Consider the following 16,202-nt stretch of genomic DNA (forward strand, 5'->3'; position numbering starts at 1 on the left):
TATGGGTTGGAGAGGTGGAGTGTCTATTGCACTGTATGACATATTATTTCTTAATTTTATAGGATGTATCGGTATTTATAATGCGGTATCAGTTTTAATAAAAATAAAAATTTTGGGGCCGTACATAAAGCATGGGCTATCGAGCCGGTATGACTGCTGCTAATCAAAGCATGGGCTATCATACTGCGTGGATGGTGACTGCTTTTAATGAAACTTCCGAAAAATGAAGACATTAATTGCATTTTGAAATAGTTTGAGAATTTTATCGCGTAAAAGAACTCAGAAATTGACGGTGACAAGTAGCACGGGCGGCCCGTTTGGGGGCCTAAGGCGAACTCGGTTAGAGAGGCCTTTTATTTATTATTATTATGAAAATTTTTTAATAAGTGCAATGAAACCCAAAGATCTCAATCTTTGATCAAAAAAGTCAAATCTTTGAAGAAACTCATCAGGAGTAAGCAACAAAAATTACAAGCAAAAATTGCTTGTTGGAACTTGGAAGTGCCCAATATGGTGTGGCTACATCCAGCAACTTTGACTCCTTTGTCCACCTGATGATGGACTTCATAGTGAAGAGGCTCGAAGTCATCATGATGCAGAAAAGGTTTAGCCAGCTAGGTGACCTTCAACACGATAGGGTGGTGAGGGCATTGGTCAATTATTTCTCTGAGATGTAGAGACCTGTGCGAGACAAATTTGCCCAACCCTAGCTCTCTCAGATGACAATCATTCTAAACTTTGAAAGGATGTCTGAGAGTTTGGACTTCTGGGGAGAAAATGACTTTTAAAAAAAAGCCAGCCTCAACTCAATCCAAAGCATGATCAAAAGCGTGAAGAACCCCAAAACTCTCCAGAAAAAACCAGATACAGGAAAAAAGATTCAATCTTTATCATATGAACGCCAAAAAGAAGAACAAAAAGAATTGAGAATTGAGAACTAAATGCTCTTACTGACCTCAAATGAAACTATTCTCTCATTCAGCGGCCCCTGCCCCCTGGTATCTCATTCCTCCAAATCTAATATATTTGAGAGAAGACAGAGAAAGAAAGCATTAAAAAAATTAGATTTTTAATACTCTCGCAGCAGAAAGAGGGGGATTTGATGGCTAAAAGATTAATGTGTGGACTGTGGACAACCAAACAAAACCCGGATCAGAGCTCAACTATTTAACATTTAATAAGCACAAATTAGGGTCTCACGGTCTCACATTCCCTGTCAAAATTGAAAATCCAGTGGAGTGGATTTTAGAGCGGAGCCGACGAGGCCGGAGCTGCGGAGCGGCGGAGCCGACGAGACCGGAGCCGCGGAGCTCGGAGTCGGAAGTCGGGACTCGGGAGGCCTCGCCGCCTCGGTCGCCGCGGAGTCGGAGGTCGGAGGACGGGAGGAGCCGAGGACGGCGACTCGGAGTCGGCGAGGAGAGGACGGGACTCTGTACGGACGCACGGTGGACCGGAGCTCGGAGCTCGGAGCCGAGGACGGCGACGTCGACGAGGAAAGCTGGAGAGGGTTTTGCGCTCGTCGCTCTGCAACTTTGCAAGCCGCTTCTGCCGACTGCCGAGTGCCAAGAATGAAGAACCGGAGAAGGTTCCGGCATTAAAAAGGCAGAGAAGGGGGGAGAGAAGGGGGAGCCGGGGAGGAAATAGCCATTGCGTTGCCCGTTGCTTGTCGACGACTCGACCGTTTGACCACGCCATCGCCCGTCGCCAGTCCCTGTCGCCAGTCCCCGTCTGCCGACTACCGTCGCCCGTTGCCAGTCCCAGCTCAGTCTCAGCCTTTCACGTTGCCGCCCAAACCCACTCCCCGTCTCATCTGCGGTCTGCCATAGCGCCATGGTGGAATAAAAAAAAAGGCTGGGTGGGGGCCTTCCCTGGGCCGGGGCCTTAGGCGACCGCCTCAGTCGCCTAAGGCTCGAGCCGGCACTGACAAGTAGTATGGTCCTCCTGGCTTCCCATGCCTTCGGTTATATCTAACGGAAAGCGTTTCTCTTGTGTTTTTTTATTCTTATTTCTGTTTTTTTTCAAAAAAAATTGACAAGGGCCTCGCCGTGTGCTACCACATGCACATTTACAATGGAACCCGTCCAGAGCATAACATATATTTCTTGTTAAAAAAAATTACTTACAAGAGTTTGCTCCATGAAGAACCCAATTGCCAAAGCCAGATAAGAAATTTCAACAAAAAATAAAGCGAGAGAGAAATTAGAAGCATACCTAGACGTACTGTTGGGATGAGCTATAACTTCTCCACAGCATGCTTCATAGATGATCGATCATAATTGTACCTTCAATAAGCTTTGATTACTTTTAATACACTTTGAATTTGAGACGTGGTGGATTAGTTTTCTCACATTGGAATGATGGTTCAAGTCCACAACTCAGCTGACTTTGAGATCAGTAACTCGGTTGATTACCATGGTTGGTGGCCGATTGACGCTGAAGTGGTCGTTTTGGTCCATCGTTGAGGGCAGAACGATGGTAAAAGGACATATTTGATGGATTATTCCGAACCAAATGACCCTTGACGGCCATATTTGATATTTGTAAAAGGACAGCCCACATATCGGTCCCATCTTTTTCGTTAAGGGCGGAGACTCTGGAAAGAGACTCTCTAGCATCCTTTCATTGTCTTTCCACCGTGGATTGAATGGAATCCTCGTCAGATTTTGATCGCTGACCAGGGGACATGGCGGCTCCTACACTCAACCGAACCATCGCCGCCTCTGGATTTCGACCATCCTGCCCTCGAGCCCTTGATGCTGCAAGGGTGAAATTGCATGCGTTCTCAAAATTGAGTCAAATAAGCATGTCAAAAATCATTATTTATCTAAATATATCAAGTATATACTATGCTGCATTATCGCCCTATTACATGTATATGACATGTTGGATAGGAAAGAATATGTATATTGAAGTAGCATGTACGATGAATAGCGTCTAAGTTGTGTCATGTCTTCGATCCATAAGTTCAATACAGCTCCAAGTCGGTCAATCAATTGGAAGAAATGCATGCTTAAGATCGGTAAATGTGCTCATAAACTTAGATAATTTATTTTTATATTAAAAAAAATTAATGAGCAAGAATTTTTTTTTTTACGACGCCTTCAGATCAATAGCATGAGTGTGTTATCATGCTCTACCTGCATTCAATTGTAAAACTCTTTCAAATGTTACTCAAATTTGTTTCTAAAACTTTTTTTTTTTTTTTTATAGTCGTCCTGGGTCTTGGAGCTGCAGCTTATAGGATTGATATTAACATAGTAGCAACACTATACCATCAACCTTTTACTACTATGAGATGCCTTTCTTGTTGGGTTGGTTCAATTAGATTTTAATTGGTGTAGTATCAAATCCAAGGCTCAAATCAGATTTTTTTTTAAGTATAGTGGCGGTTTACACAAAATGAGTATAGGTGCGGTCAACAAAATGAGAAAACAAAAAATAAAATTGGTGTACCAGGGTTTAACGGGTTAGACCGGGTTGACACAGGACCCGTCTCCTACGCGGTCCATTTTCAAATCCCAAATACCCCAAGTCCTCGCACCTACCTACGTGGAAGACAGCGGAGGGCTGATATCGTTATTCAGCAGAAAACACAGGGAGAAACACGTCATTTGCCCTCATCTTGCGTGCAAAGTCGCGCTCCCCTATTTTTCCGTTACCAAGAAATTCGCCATCATTGGCTGAAGCATTTTTAAAAAAGCTAAGCACGTCATCATCACAAAGCTTAAACCCTAATACAAATCCTTTTCACCAAATCCGTCGTCCATTCCGTGGACCCCACAGAAACTATTATAAAAGGACGGCTAGAAATCCTTCGCACGAGCATTTACTTCATGTACCGGCTCCCACCGGACCGTTTCCATTTGTTTCTAATTTTTCTCTATGACGTTAAAAAGCCTCCATTAATATTTAATCCCACCCTAATTATAATTAGTAACCCGAAGGACAAGTGCAGAGCTGAGGAAAAGCTTGGCTTGTCTACGGAACGGCGATAAGAACGAGCTCGCCACCTTCTTCCACTGCGAGTCTTCGTTCCTAAAAAAAGGTTTCCTTCTCTCTCTCTCCTTTGTCTCTTTGTCTCTACGCGGTTTTCTCTCCACGCGGCGAGCGACTCGGCGGCCATGGTTGATGGCTTTCTTTGACTGGTTTTCCGCTTGTTTTTGCTTTTGAAGGGCGTCTATAGAGCTCAGAGATTTGGTTGAGATCGAGATCCGAAGGGGCGAGAACGGAGCTGGAGGTGATCAGCCGAGAAGGTGAGGCGGTCTGCGTTTTGATTTGATTCTTTTTGTTTCTGGTCTTGTTCTTAGCTTGGATTTTCGTTTTGAGGTGTTCTTTTGTATGGATCGTATGACTTTGTGTTTGATTTTGAGCTGTACTATGGTTTTGTTGGAGTGGGATGGGTTCGAGTGGTTTGAGTTCTTCAAGAACTGGGAAATGGCTGATTTGTGGAGTTTTAGGGGATCTTAATAAATCAACGATCTCGTGTTTAGGAGATAGAAGGTAGGCTTTGATTTTTTTACCCCCCTCTCTCCTGAGATTGAGAGGCACTGATTCCTTCGATCCATAATCCATCTGAAGCTGGACAAGTTTTGGCACTGTTAAAGATCTTCTTTTGATGCTTCTAATATCTCGATTCCATTCTTGCAACCAATAAGTCGCGAGTTTTCAATCGGAACACCTCTTTTTGCTCGCTAACACGGAGTATCTGAGTATTTTTCCCCACTCTGTTCTCTCTGTTTCAAGTACATTTTTCTGTTTCTTTGCTTCTGTTGTTTTACTATATCGTCCTTCCATTTTGGTCTAGATCTGGCCATAGATGTGAAAAAGGTTGCGTTCTTTGGTTCTTGCATACTCGCAGGGACTGAAATGCTTGTTGACTTGTTAATTTGATGTCCAACCTTGATTCTTCCTTCTGCCCCGTTGAGATTATAAAAACTCGACCTTTCTGTTTAGTTAGATCACATCCATAACCTTTGAGGTAAAAGGCAAGGCATGTAGAAGCTAAACTCGAAGTCTGCGCTTGGTTCTTCTGGGCTTAAGTTGGAAAAAGGAATTGAACCATTAATTGTACAAACTCATCCTTGTTAACTGAGGCCTGAATCATGCCAAGAAATTATGTTTTTTGATGCTTTGGTGAGTTTCAAACCATGTATATTTGTATATTTTTGCTACTAGTTTCATTTAAATGTAGGGTGAGACCTTTTACTATATTTCGGGTTATTTTTGATTTTAAATAAAAAAGTTTATATTTTTAATTTATCGTGTTCTGCTGGGCTTATATTTTTATGTTTGTTTCTGGGTGGACATACAAGTCTTTAGCTTACCACTCTTGTGGTTTATTAGCCACATTAGTTTGATGACAAGATTTTTTGAAACGTAAACCTGAAAAAGGAAAGAAAAAAAGTATGTACTAGAAGGATTTGATCATTATAATTTATGCGGTGTTTAGTATACTTTAAGGCAAATTTTGATACTTAAATCATGTATGAAAGCATGTGGTGGAGAACTGGTAATTCTACCATTTCGGCAAGGTGGGAATATGTTTGGCAAGTATTAAAAAAAAGTTCAGTGGTTAAACTTTCAAAAATTATGGATCTTTTCTACTTTCTTTTTTCGTCTCTACACTTCTAATTTTTTTTAATATTTCTTGATGCTTATTCATCTGCCTGAATCCATTGTTAAAATTTAAAGAATTTGAAGCTTCAATCCAATACTTTTGTATATCTGTCAGGTCAACACTTCAATTGCTTATAGCGGGAAAATTTTGAGGTAAGAAATCTGTTCATCCTTTAAATATACTTTAATGGCTCGTTTGTTATTTACTTCTCACAAACTGTCCTTCCTGTCTTTACGATCAGAAGGTGAAAAGTACCAAATCTATTAATCTTGAAAAGTGAAACTCTTTTTTTTTTAAAAAAAAGTAACAAAAAGGAATTTGAAAATCTTTGGATATTTACTTGAATTTTATGTTAGAATTTTGTTATACTCACCTAGCTCTCTAATGGTTCTGATTGTTCAGTTCTTTTATTCGGCTTTCCCCCACCTAAGGACAGTCAAGGTTAACATCAATCATTTTGCAGTAAGAGTAGTTCAAAGTACATTACCAATCCTCAAGAACTTTAGTCAGCATGTTCAGCTGTGCACTTTTTCACCCTTCAAAGAAGTCCAGTGTACCTATCCAAATGCTTGAACTCTATACTCTCCAAATAACTTTTCTCTGAAAGTTTCGATCAGACCTTGCTTTTGCTTCATTAAGGGTTTTTGTCGTGATCTCGGTCCAAAAATGTCAGCAATGCATTTCCCAGAAATTCCCTGAATGCTGTGGTATTTATTGATTATTGAAATGCCTTTATAGAAGTGCTACAATTTAAATTATCAAAGAAAGAAACAAATTTCAAGATTCTTAAGCTGCATTCTGCTATAACCAAGTATTGTTATTGCTGAAAGTTGAACTTATGTTCTACTTATGCTGCTTGCATTGTTGCTATTTCATTTCTGTTTTATATTGTTGCTGTAATTATGGGATCTCTCATTCATTTCAAAGCAGTAAAATTGGGCAGATAAACTCCATTACAAACTCATATGCTATTATTGTTGATGATAGTCCTATTTTAATGCATGCAACAAATTTTTTCTGTTAATTCCAATAATTGGAGAACAAAATCTTACCCTGTGACTACACATGTATTAGTAATCTTCTGAAACGTTCTCTTTCCTTGCACAACGAATATATGTTAAATTGGGACCATATCTCAAAATCTGCCCTGGTATTACATAATTGCTATCCTGCAGTCTTAGATTGCTAAGTTTTGAGTAGCTCTTTGATAGGTTACTTTATCTTTTAACTATGCTCTGCTCTCGATTGGAGATCTCAAAAAGAAAAAAAAAGCATTGCTCCTTGTGTTGTTCTTTCCATTAATGATATCTAGAAATTTGAAAAATATGACTGCTATTTAAAAAGTCTGAAGCATCAAAATAACCTGTTGTTCCAACTAAATGTCTTCTTGTTGTAGCATGTTTCAATGAGTTGGCATATTTTCTAAACCATTTTCAAAACCTTATTTATGATGTCTCAACTGCTTCATGTCCAATTTGCCACTAGCACCCAAAGTTTTGTTTCAAATGTGCCCAAACCCTTTAATTGCAAATAAATAACTCTATGATCTATGCAGAGCTAACATTATTTCAACTTTAACATGGCTCATGATTTTCTCTTATATATTCATTCTTTAATTTTCTTCAGAAAATTCTGCACACTACCTGTTGTACTGCCATAAAATGTTGCTCTCAACTCGAACAGAAAATATAAATAACCTGGTTCAAAAACACCTTTATATGATCAAATAATTCAATTCTTTAGGATATATAAACAACCAAAGAGAAAAGTGCATGCTAACAATAGGCCCTTGAATGGTACCAAGAGGGAACCACACTGCCAGGGTGAGGATTAACCTTTAGGGTTGTAAGGCTGCCGGGGTGGAAAGAACCAATCTGTACAAGAAGTTTTGAACTTGAGAATGAGGCAAATTTCCTGCTGCTATATGATAATTGAATAAGTATAGAACTACAACTCTTATTGTTAGTTCGTAATTTTTTGGACATCACTGCTATTCAGGTCGTTGGGCTCTTTTTTCATCTCATCTGAAATCCAGCAAGCTAAGACACTACACCAACCTCCAGATTTTCTGAACGGGGAATAGGTAGATTTTAACACTGATTAGAAATCTTAAATGGTGTGCGGTAAAACGATGAACTGCAAAAGCAATAATCTATCACCTTAAATGGTCTGCGTTTTAGTGGTCGTGAGTTGACTTAGTGTGAGTCTCATGGATTTGTGCTTCTTTGCAAACCTGTGATGCTTTCAATCGCATTAGAAATTATACATGGTACAGTAGACATTGATGTTACTCCAAGTCAGAGTATAAACTTGAAAATGTGGGCCTGACATCACATAATACCTTGCATTTCTTTGGTGTTTATTCTTGGATCTAAATACCGCTGAACTTTAGTGATCTGCATTTAATGGTAAAGAAGTTCTTCTATCATTGACTTATATATTTTTAAGGGAAGACTCAGCATGAAGAATCTTACAGAAGTGTTATACACATTGGAGAATCGGTTTTGTTGGCTTATTGGACTTGTTATTCCTTCTGCTTTAGAAGCCTGATTTTTTCCTCTATAATCTCCATTTAAATAGTCCATAACATCTACATTTATAGGAACAATTTTGACTGTTAATGTCTTCATAGCTACCGAGAATGATCAAATAAAAATGGATAGCAAGAAACTCTGGAATGTTAATAAAATGCTAGAATTTCATGAAATAATGTTGAAGTGATCTTTTCCTAGATTTATAATTCAATCAGAAATAAAGTATCAATACAATGACATTCGTGGCTATATAAAAGGAGCATGGGATGTGCCTTCTGAACTAGTCCGGTGAAAGGCATTTTCTTTTCTGATTTTTCGAAAACATGGTACTGTTCTTAATCTTTGTGATCTCTACATCTAGACTGCTTCAAGATGTGAACTTCTCAGATTAATTGAATTGGTAGGCCTTGGTCCATTTGGTAAATGAGCTGGATGATTTGTTTTGACCAAGGTTCTTATTTCTGGCATCCATTCAGACCTCACATGATCCTTATACTACTAACACATCTTTATAGTATCCCTTCCTGTAGGTGTTTATTCAGGGTAAAAGACATATATCTCTTCTTCAAAGGTCCCATTTGCGACATTTGAGGTGAAGAGATATCTCTATACTCCTAAAGAATACTCAGTCTAGGGCGCAAATGATGTTTCTTTATACTTCGATGATCATGAAAGCCCAAGATCATTATATATTTCTAGAATGTATCGTTAAAAGCATGTATACATGCACAATTTTAGGCGGCACAAAGTATTATGAAGTAACAACTTTCTAAAGCTTCCAATGTAAGGATCTTTTTAATCTATAAAGGATTGCCTTTCCTAAAAGGCCAATATATTTAAACACCAAACTTGTTTTGATAAGTATTAAATTAGAGAAAAGTAAATTCTGGTAAAATGTGGGAACAAAAATCTTATTCCTGAGCAAACTACTTTAAGATGCTAGTGCCTGCTAATCCTAAATGATGATGAAATATATATACTAAGTTTAATATAAATAAATTATTATTATTGTCCTGTTGTCTGATTTTTCAAATATGTCTTCCAACAAAGTAAGCATGCTTCTTTGAATTCAGTTACAATTTTGTCTAATTTTGGCACACCAGAAACTGACCGCCACTTTGAAACTTATGATTTTTATTCATGCTTCAATGATGGTTTAGATATAAAATAATGCGAGAACATCAGATTTTCCTTGTACTCCCTTTATGTCTGATGCTGGTCAATATTGGTTCTAAGATGGTTGGACTGTTTGAGTTTCTTTGTTTGTGAAACATGCTTGTCAACATAGAATATTCTTGGACAATTTGAGGGTGAACCTTGGTGCAACAATATGGTTGCTAAATTGTGACGTAGAAGTCATGAGTTCGAAACATGAAAATAATCTTTTTGCATGAGGGGGTAAGGCTGCGTTCGTTTGAGCCTCCTTTGACCCCACAAGGGGGGAAGCCTTGTGCACGGGCCTGTCCAATAATGTTGTCGGATAATCTTGTACTTCTTGCCAGGGCTTCTCATCAAGAACTTGTCTTCTGCTTAAGCATATAGTTTTCTTTGTGTCATCTTCCCAAATTTGGTACATGTAGGCTTATGCTTTTGGCCATCTTTCTCTCTCTCCACTCATGATATTAGCACTTCAAGCTTGAAAGCTCTATTTGGGCATACTCTTTTTTTTAAAAAAATAAATAGGTAGTACTACTAATGTCATTTTCATTTATATTTCACTAGGAAGAATTCTGTTACCAAGTACAATCAAGTTTTACTGAAGATGAGCAATTATAAGCTGGGTGTGGAAGTTATAAGTGCCCATGACCTCATGCCCAAGGATGGGCAGGGTTCTGCTAGTCCCTCTGTTGAACTTCATTTTGATGGCCAGAAGTTCCGTACCACCATCAAGGAAAAAGATCTCAACCCTGTCTGGAATGAGCGGTTCTACTTCAACATTTCTGATCCTGCTTCTCTCCCTGATCTTGCGCTTGAAGCTTTTGTGTACAACATCAACAAGGCAACACATTCCAGGTCCTTCCTTGGCAAGGTTCGGATTGCTGGAACCTCTTTTGTCCCCTTTTCTGATGCTGTTGTTATGCACTACCCATTGGACAAACGTGGAATTTTTTCACGTGTGAAAGGAGAGATTGGCCTTAAAGTGTTCCTAACTAATGACCCCTCAATAAGACCTTCCAACCCACTTCCAGCTATTGATCCTTTCCCAAATAATCCTCCTCCAAGGCAAACACATCCTGTTCAAGTCCTAAATACAAACCCAAATCCACCTCCAGAACACAAGTCTGAGTCAAGACATACCTTTCACACTATCCCGAAGGAGGTCCACCAGCACCATGCTACAGCTCCAGTTAGTGAACCAGTAAGGTATGTGTCTGACCAAATGAAACCTGAGCCCCCACCCACAAGAATGGTCAGGATGTACTCATCGGCATCGTCGCAGCAACCAGTGGACTATGCACTCAAAGAAACAAGCCCTTTCCTTGGTGGGGGACAGATTGTTGGAGGCAGGGTCATCCGTGCAGAGAAGCCAGCTAGTACATATGACCTTGTGGAGCAAATGCAGTACCTCTTTGTGCGTGTGGTCAAGGCACGAGATTTACCAGCCATGGATGTTACTGGGAGTCTTGACCCTTATGTTGAGGTGAGAGTCGGGAACTACAGAGGGATCACAAAACACTTTGAGAAGAAGCAGAACCCAGAATGGAACGAAGTGTTTGCTTTCTCTAGAGATCGGATGCAGTCATCGATCCTTGAAGTTGTGGTTAAAGACAAAGATCTTGTCAAGGATGATTTTGTTGGATTCATACGCTTTGATTTGAATGATGTCCCGACACGTGTCCCGCCGGACAGCCCATTGGCTCCAGAGTGGTATCGGCTTGAGGACAAGAAGGGTGATAAGAAAAAGGGCGAATTGATGCTTGCAGTTTGGATTGGCACCCAAGCTGATGAGGCATTTCCTGATGCATGGCACTCGGATGCAGCAGCTCCTGTTGATGCCTCTGTTGTCAACTCTCACATACGGTCGAAAGTCTACCATGCACCCAGGCTGTGGTATGTGTATGTCAATATTATCGAGGCTCAAGATATTATAATTGCTGATAAAACTCGCTACCCAGATGTGTTTGTGAAGGCACAGATAGGAAACCAGTTGTCGAGGACAAGGATAGCTCAAGCTCGGACGTTCAACCCTCTGTGGAATGAAGAGCTCATGTTTGTGGCGGCTGAACCATTTGAGGACCACCTTATCCTTTCTGTGGAAGACAGAGTGGGGCCAAACAAAGATGAAGTGATTGGCCGTGTTGTGATACCATTGGGGTCTATAGAGAAGCGAGCTGATGATCGGATGATCTATGGTCGGTGGTTCAGCCTTGAAAAGCCGGTTGCAGTTGATGTGGACCAGATAAAGAAGGAGAAGTTTTCTAGCCGGATTCATCTCCGTGTTTGTCTGGATGGAGGCTATCATGTGCTTGATGAGTCTACCCACTACAGTAGTGACCTGAGACCAACAGCAAGGCAGCTGTGGAAACCATCAATTGGGTTGCTTGAGCTTGGCATCCTTAATGCTGAGGGGCTTCATCCTATGAAAACACGAGATGGAAAGGGCACATCGGATACTTACTGTGTAGCCAAATATGGTCAGAAGTGGGTACGCAGTCGCACCATCATCAACAGCTTGAGCCCGAAATACAATGAGCAGTATACATGGGAAGTCTTTGATCCAGCAACAGTTCTTACTGTTGGTGTGTTTGACAACTGCCAGCTTGGTGAGAAGGGTCCTAATGGTAACAGAGATGCAAAGATTGGCAAGGTTCGCATTCGTCTATCCACCCTGGAAACCGGACGCGTGTACACTCACTCATACCCGCTTCTAGTTCTGCACCCTTCAGGTGTCAAGAAGATGGGCGAACTCCACCTTGCAATAAGGTTCTCATCCACATCATTGATCAACATGATGTACATTTACTCGAGGCCTCTGCTACCAAAGATGCACTATATACGGCCGCTAACTGTGAGGCAGCTGGATATGCTACGCCACCAAGCAGTGCAGATGGTGGCTGCACGACTGAGCAGAATGGAGCCACCCCTTAGAAAGGAAGTTGTGGAGTATATGTCTGATGTTGACTCTCACCTGTGGAGCATGCGCCGAAGCAAAGCAAATTTCTTCAGGCTCATGTCAGTCGTCTCAGGCTTGTTTGCAGCGGGCAAATGGTTTGGAAATGTGTGCGCATGGAAGAATCCTATCACAACTGTACTGGTGCATATTCTGTTCTTAATACTGGTGTGCTTCCCAGAGCTTATACTTCCGACAATTTTTTTGTATATGTTCCTGATAGGGTTGTGGAACTATCGGTATCGTCCGCGCTATCCTCCACACATGAACACAAAGATCTCTCATGCAGAGGCTGTGCACCCAGATGAGCTTGATGAGGAGTTTGATACATTTCCTACCAGCCGGGGTGCAGACCTCGTACGGATGAGGTATGATAGACTGAGGAGTGTTGCAGGGAGGATACAAACTGTTGTAGGTGATGTGGCAACTCAGGGGGAGCGTATACAGGCACTGCTCAGCTGGAGGGACCCACGGGCCACTGCAATCTTTGTGTTATTCTGCCTTGTAGCAGCATTGGTGCTGTATGTGACACCATTCCAGGTACTTGCTGCCTTGGCAGGCTTTTACATCATGAGGCATCCAAGGTTTCGGCACAGGATGCCATCAGCGCCGGTAAACTTCTTCCGGCGGTTGCCGGCAAGGACAGATAGTATGCTGTAAATAGGGGATGGATGGTTGGATTGCTGGTGTTGTTTCTGTCATTTAAGCTTGTTTTCCGTAATTTGTTTCCCTTGTTTTGCTCTTAACCTTGTGTTTGTTTGGTAGTTGTAGAAGTTGGTGATGATGGCTGAAGACCAGAAATAAATTATTAGAAACTTGTTTCATCAGCACAGCTTTTGTTTTTCAGTCAGATCATTCTGATTTTTTAACAGTGATGTTCAAACAAGCTTACTTTTTCCAGTTGCATCAGTTATTTAGCAGACGAGGGTTAATTTGTTGCTGCCTTTACTGTGATGTTATATTGACTTCAGCCCAACCATGATGGTCTTCGATAGGAGCATGAATGAAAAATCTATGTTCAGGAAAAGTAAATGGTCAGAAGCAAAGCAGGCTGGCCTTAATTTGGCACTCTAACATCTGTGCTTAATTGAGATGGCCTATTTTTGACAGTTGTTCTCTGTTCACAATACTGTGGTTGTAGATGGCCATTAGAATCTTCAGTGTCTCCGAGTTCCTTCCAGACCCATGGGTCAGTACGGATCTTTTGACACCTCATATTTTCAAGAGAAATCTAATTAGAGAAGTTCTTCACTCATTTTGGTTGTGAAAACATCCATCTTGTGCAAATTTTTTCCTCAAAGGATGTCAAGCAAATTCTATATGAATATTTGATCCTAATGTAAACAAATCTCTTGGAAGATACCTAGCTTTCTATTGGCTGGTTTATGGAATTGTCTATATATTGTTTGCAGTAGCTTGACTAATTCCAACTTTATGGAGTTGAGTCAGCTGTATGAGAAGTACAAGGATAAACGTATGGGCCTTCTCTTTCTGGTCTGCAGCCTCAGGAATCTTGTTTCATAACTTAGATATACAGAAGGATCGACTGCATTTTTCAGTCATCTTTTTATATGAATTAGTTAAAATTTTGGTGATGTATTATAAAAAGATCAATGCAAGAGAATTTAACATGTTCGTTTAATATCTTTCTTTGCAAAGTGAATTTTTTTCCTAGCCTAGGTTTCAGAGTTACGTAGGCACTAATACCACTAGTTATGGATAAATTGGGCTCACTTGGCTGCATATGCCAAGATATTGTGCATATGGATGTTCTCCTACTTGGATAGTGCAAGTTTGGTGCATGCTTGAATAAAAAGAAAGTACTCTGTTGTGTACCATATTATGGTAAGCTAAGCATAAAACTTTAGTACAATATTGAAATTTTGACAAAAAAAAAAGATAGTAGTAAAACATTGAAATAAAAGGAAGAAGGCATTACAATTCGAAAATATGCTGTCGAGTTCTAAGGTTCTTGCTTTCTCTAAAAAGAAGAAATAAGTTTCTTGCCCAGAGAAATCCAACAGAAAGTAGATGAGCAAACTGATGAGAAAGTGTGCAATTGTTATTAAAGGTAAAAAAGTAATAATCTGTTTAAAAAGTTAAAATAACCATCAGGAGTGAGATCATATCTCATGGAAAAGGATAAGAGTTAGGATGGAACCTGAGGAGGGTGGACAAACCTTGAAAGTTGCCATATCAGACTATAATTTAACCTGTTCATATTTGCACCACCGAGCATGTTCTAGATTCTAATATTTATGAATGTTGTTGCCTTATTAGAGATGTGGCTTAGCTCAACACAAGTTCTTGATCTCAGCCCTTTCAGAATGCCTAGATTTTTGGGAACCAAATAAAATTGTAGCAAACAAATAACCTTAAACAGCAGTTCATAACAACTAAACCATCTAATTCATATAATAATTGAGAAAGTGTTGAATAAAAGATTTTCTTTTCAAGTGCAGCATCTTTTAGAGTATATTAAGGAAGGGTCCTTTATTTTAAGCACCCCTGCATGAAGAAGATCACATATCTGTTAAAACAAATAATTATTTTATGCAGAGCAGATTCAAGTGGATGCAAGGACCCTTGCATCTGTTTTTAATTGTCCCTGCTTGTGTACAAGGCAGTGAATGAAGGATCGCCCTCCTCTGCGTGTGGTCATTTTGGATATGATAATTCTTGATTATTGTTTTGAGTACCAAAAATAATGATAACTAACGAACTGGGGCTTGCTCTAGTGGTTATGTCCTTTTGTCTGGCAACTAGTTGTTCTAGGCTCGAATCTTGGTTTTTTTCTTTTCTTAATGGTGAAAAGGATGAAATATTCTATCCAGGTTTAGATTTGTTTCTAAGCCTTGTATACTGGTACCTAAAACTGTAGTGACACCTGGAAAGAAACAAAATATAGCGCGAAAAATCACATTAAGTTTTCTCCTAAGTGCTTAACCAGTGGTGCCTAAAACCATAGAATGACACATAAAAAAAAGGAAATGGCTATCATGCCGTCTAATTTTGCTTTTTCTTCTGTTTCCATTGGTAGGCATTTCATGGCTAGATCCTTGCAGTTGCATTTGCATCCTAGTTCTATGACAGGGCTTTTGACATGAAACAAAGGTGTTATGCTCCCCAGCCAATACCTGAAATACTATTAACTCTAGTTTTCCACAGATGATAATGGTGAAAATAGGCAATGAGTCTGCATGATTACTGCATGGATTTGGAGCAAAGAGAATTCAGCAGAGAGGCAATATTTACATCTAGCGTTTTGTTGAAGCTGGATACTTCTTCATTCATTCATTCTTTATTTTTCCCCCCCTTTTTTCTCTCATCCTTTTTTTTTTCATTGGTACAGGTTGATGTGAATGAGGACAATGCCTCCTCTATGAACAAGCTCTTGAAGTCCGGCAAAGGTGGCCTATTGGGAAACAACATCAAATGCAACTTCCAAAGTTCTTGGTTGACAAAGAAGGACATGTCAAGGATCGGTATTCCCCTGCCACCTCCGAATTAAGCATCGAGGTAATTTCTCCATTGACTTCGAGTTCTTTCACCAGAATGAACATGGTTGTTGTCAAGGATGTTTGGTGCTGGAACCTAGAAAGGTCATCAGGTGCATTGCATATCAAGAAGCTGCTTGGACTCTCCTGAATGACCAAATGTCTTGATGCTGGATGTTAGCATGCTTCTTGCCTATAAAGATCAATCTTTGTCTTAAATGCATAGACATGATTCTGAGTTTCGAGCACTGCCAAGTACCATACGGTTGTTTAATAACCAGATGTTATTTCTGTCGATTAATATGGATACAGTTCTTTTAGTTCAGTGACTTCAATCTCATAGGTGAAGGTGGACCTTATAATGCTAACCACACTCCACATCTGATGATTTTTATATGACTATTTGAATGCCTTATATACAGTCATTTAGCACCTCGTTGAGA

The 16,202-nt window shown here is 40.0% G+C and overlaps 1 protein-coding gene across 2 annotated transcripts; it reads left to right on the plus strand.

The window, feature by feature from the left end:
- The first annotated feature begins 3,856 nt into the window (after positions 1–3,856).
- On the plus strand, positions 3,857–13,089 carry LOC103719418 (FT-interacting protein 3-like). Of its 2 annotated transcripts, XM_008808654.6 has the most exons (4): positions 3,857–4,045; positions 4,173–4,253; positions 5,732–5,769; positions 9,874–13,089. In XM_008808654.6, the coding sequence occupies exon 4, from the start codon at positions 9,914–9,916 to the stop codon at positions 12,920–12,922; it is 3,009 nt and encodes a 1,002-aa protein (XP_008806876.2). In that variant the 5' UTR covers positions 3,857–4,045; positions 4,173–4,253; positions 5,732–5,769; positions 9,874–9,913; the 3' UTR covers positions 12,923–13,089. The 2 variants fall into 2 exon arrangements, with proteins under 2 accessions (XP_008806876.2, XP_038971113.2); XM_039115185.3 differs by lacking the exon at positions 5,732–5,769 and having other exon boundaries at positions 3,913–4,045.
- The last annotated feature ends 3,113 nt before the right edge of the window (positions 13,090–16,202 follow it).

The sequence above is a fragment of the Phoenix dactylifera genome, chromosome 16 (genome assembly GCF_051530095.1).
Source record: "Phoenix dactylifera cultivar Ajwa chromosome 16, Ajwa_hap1_PhDact_Kaust_v1.1, whole genome shotgun sequence".
Lineage (NCBI taxonomy): Eukaryota > Viridiplantae > Streptophyta > Magnoliopsida > Arecales > Arecaceae > Phoenix > Phoenix dactylifera.

Bases quoted from the DNA above. Each gene is read 5' to 3' on its own strand.
- LOC103719418 (XM_008808654.6), top strand. From the start codon at position 9,914: ATGAGCAATTATAAGCTGGGTGTGGAAGTTATAAGTGCCCATGACCTC.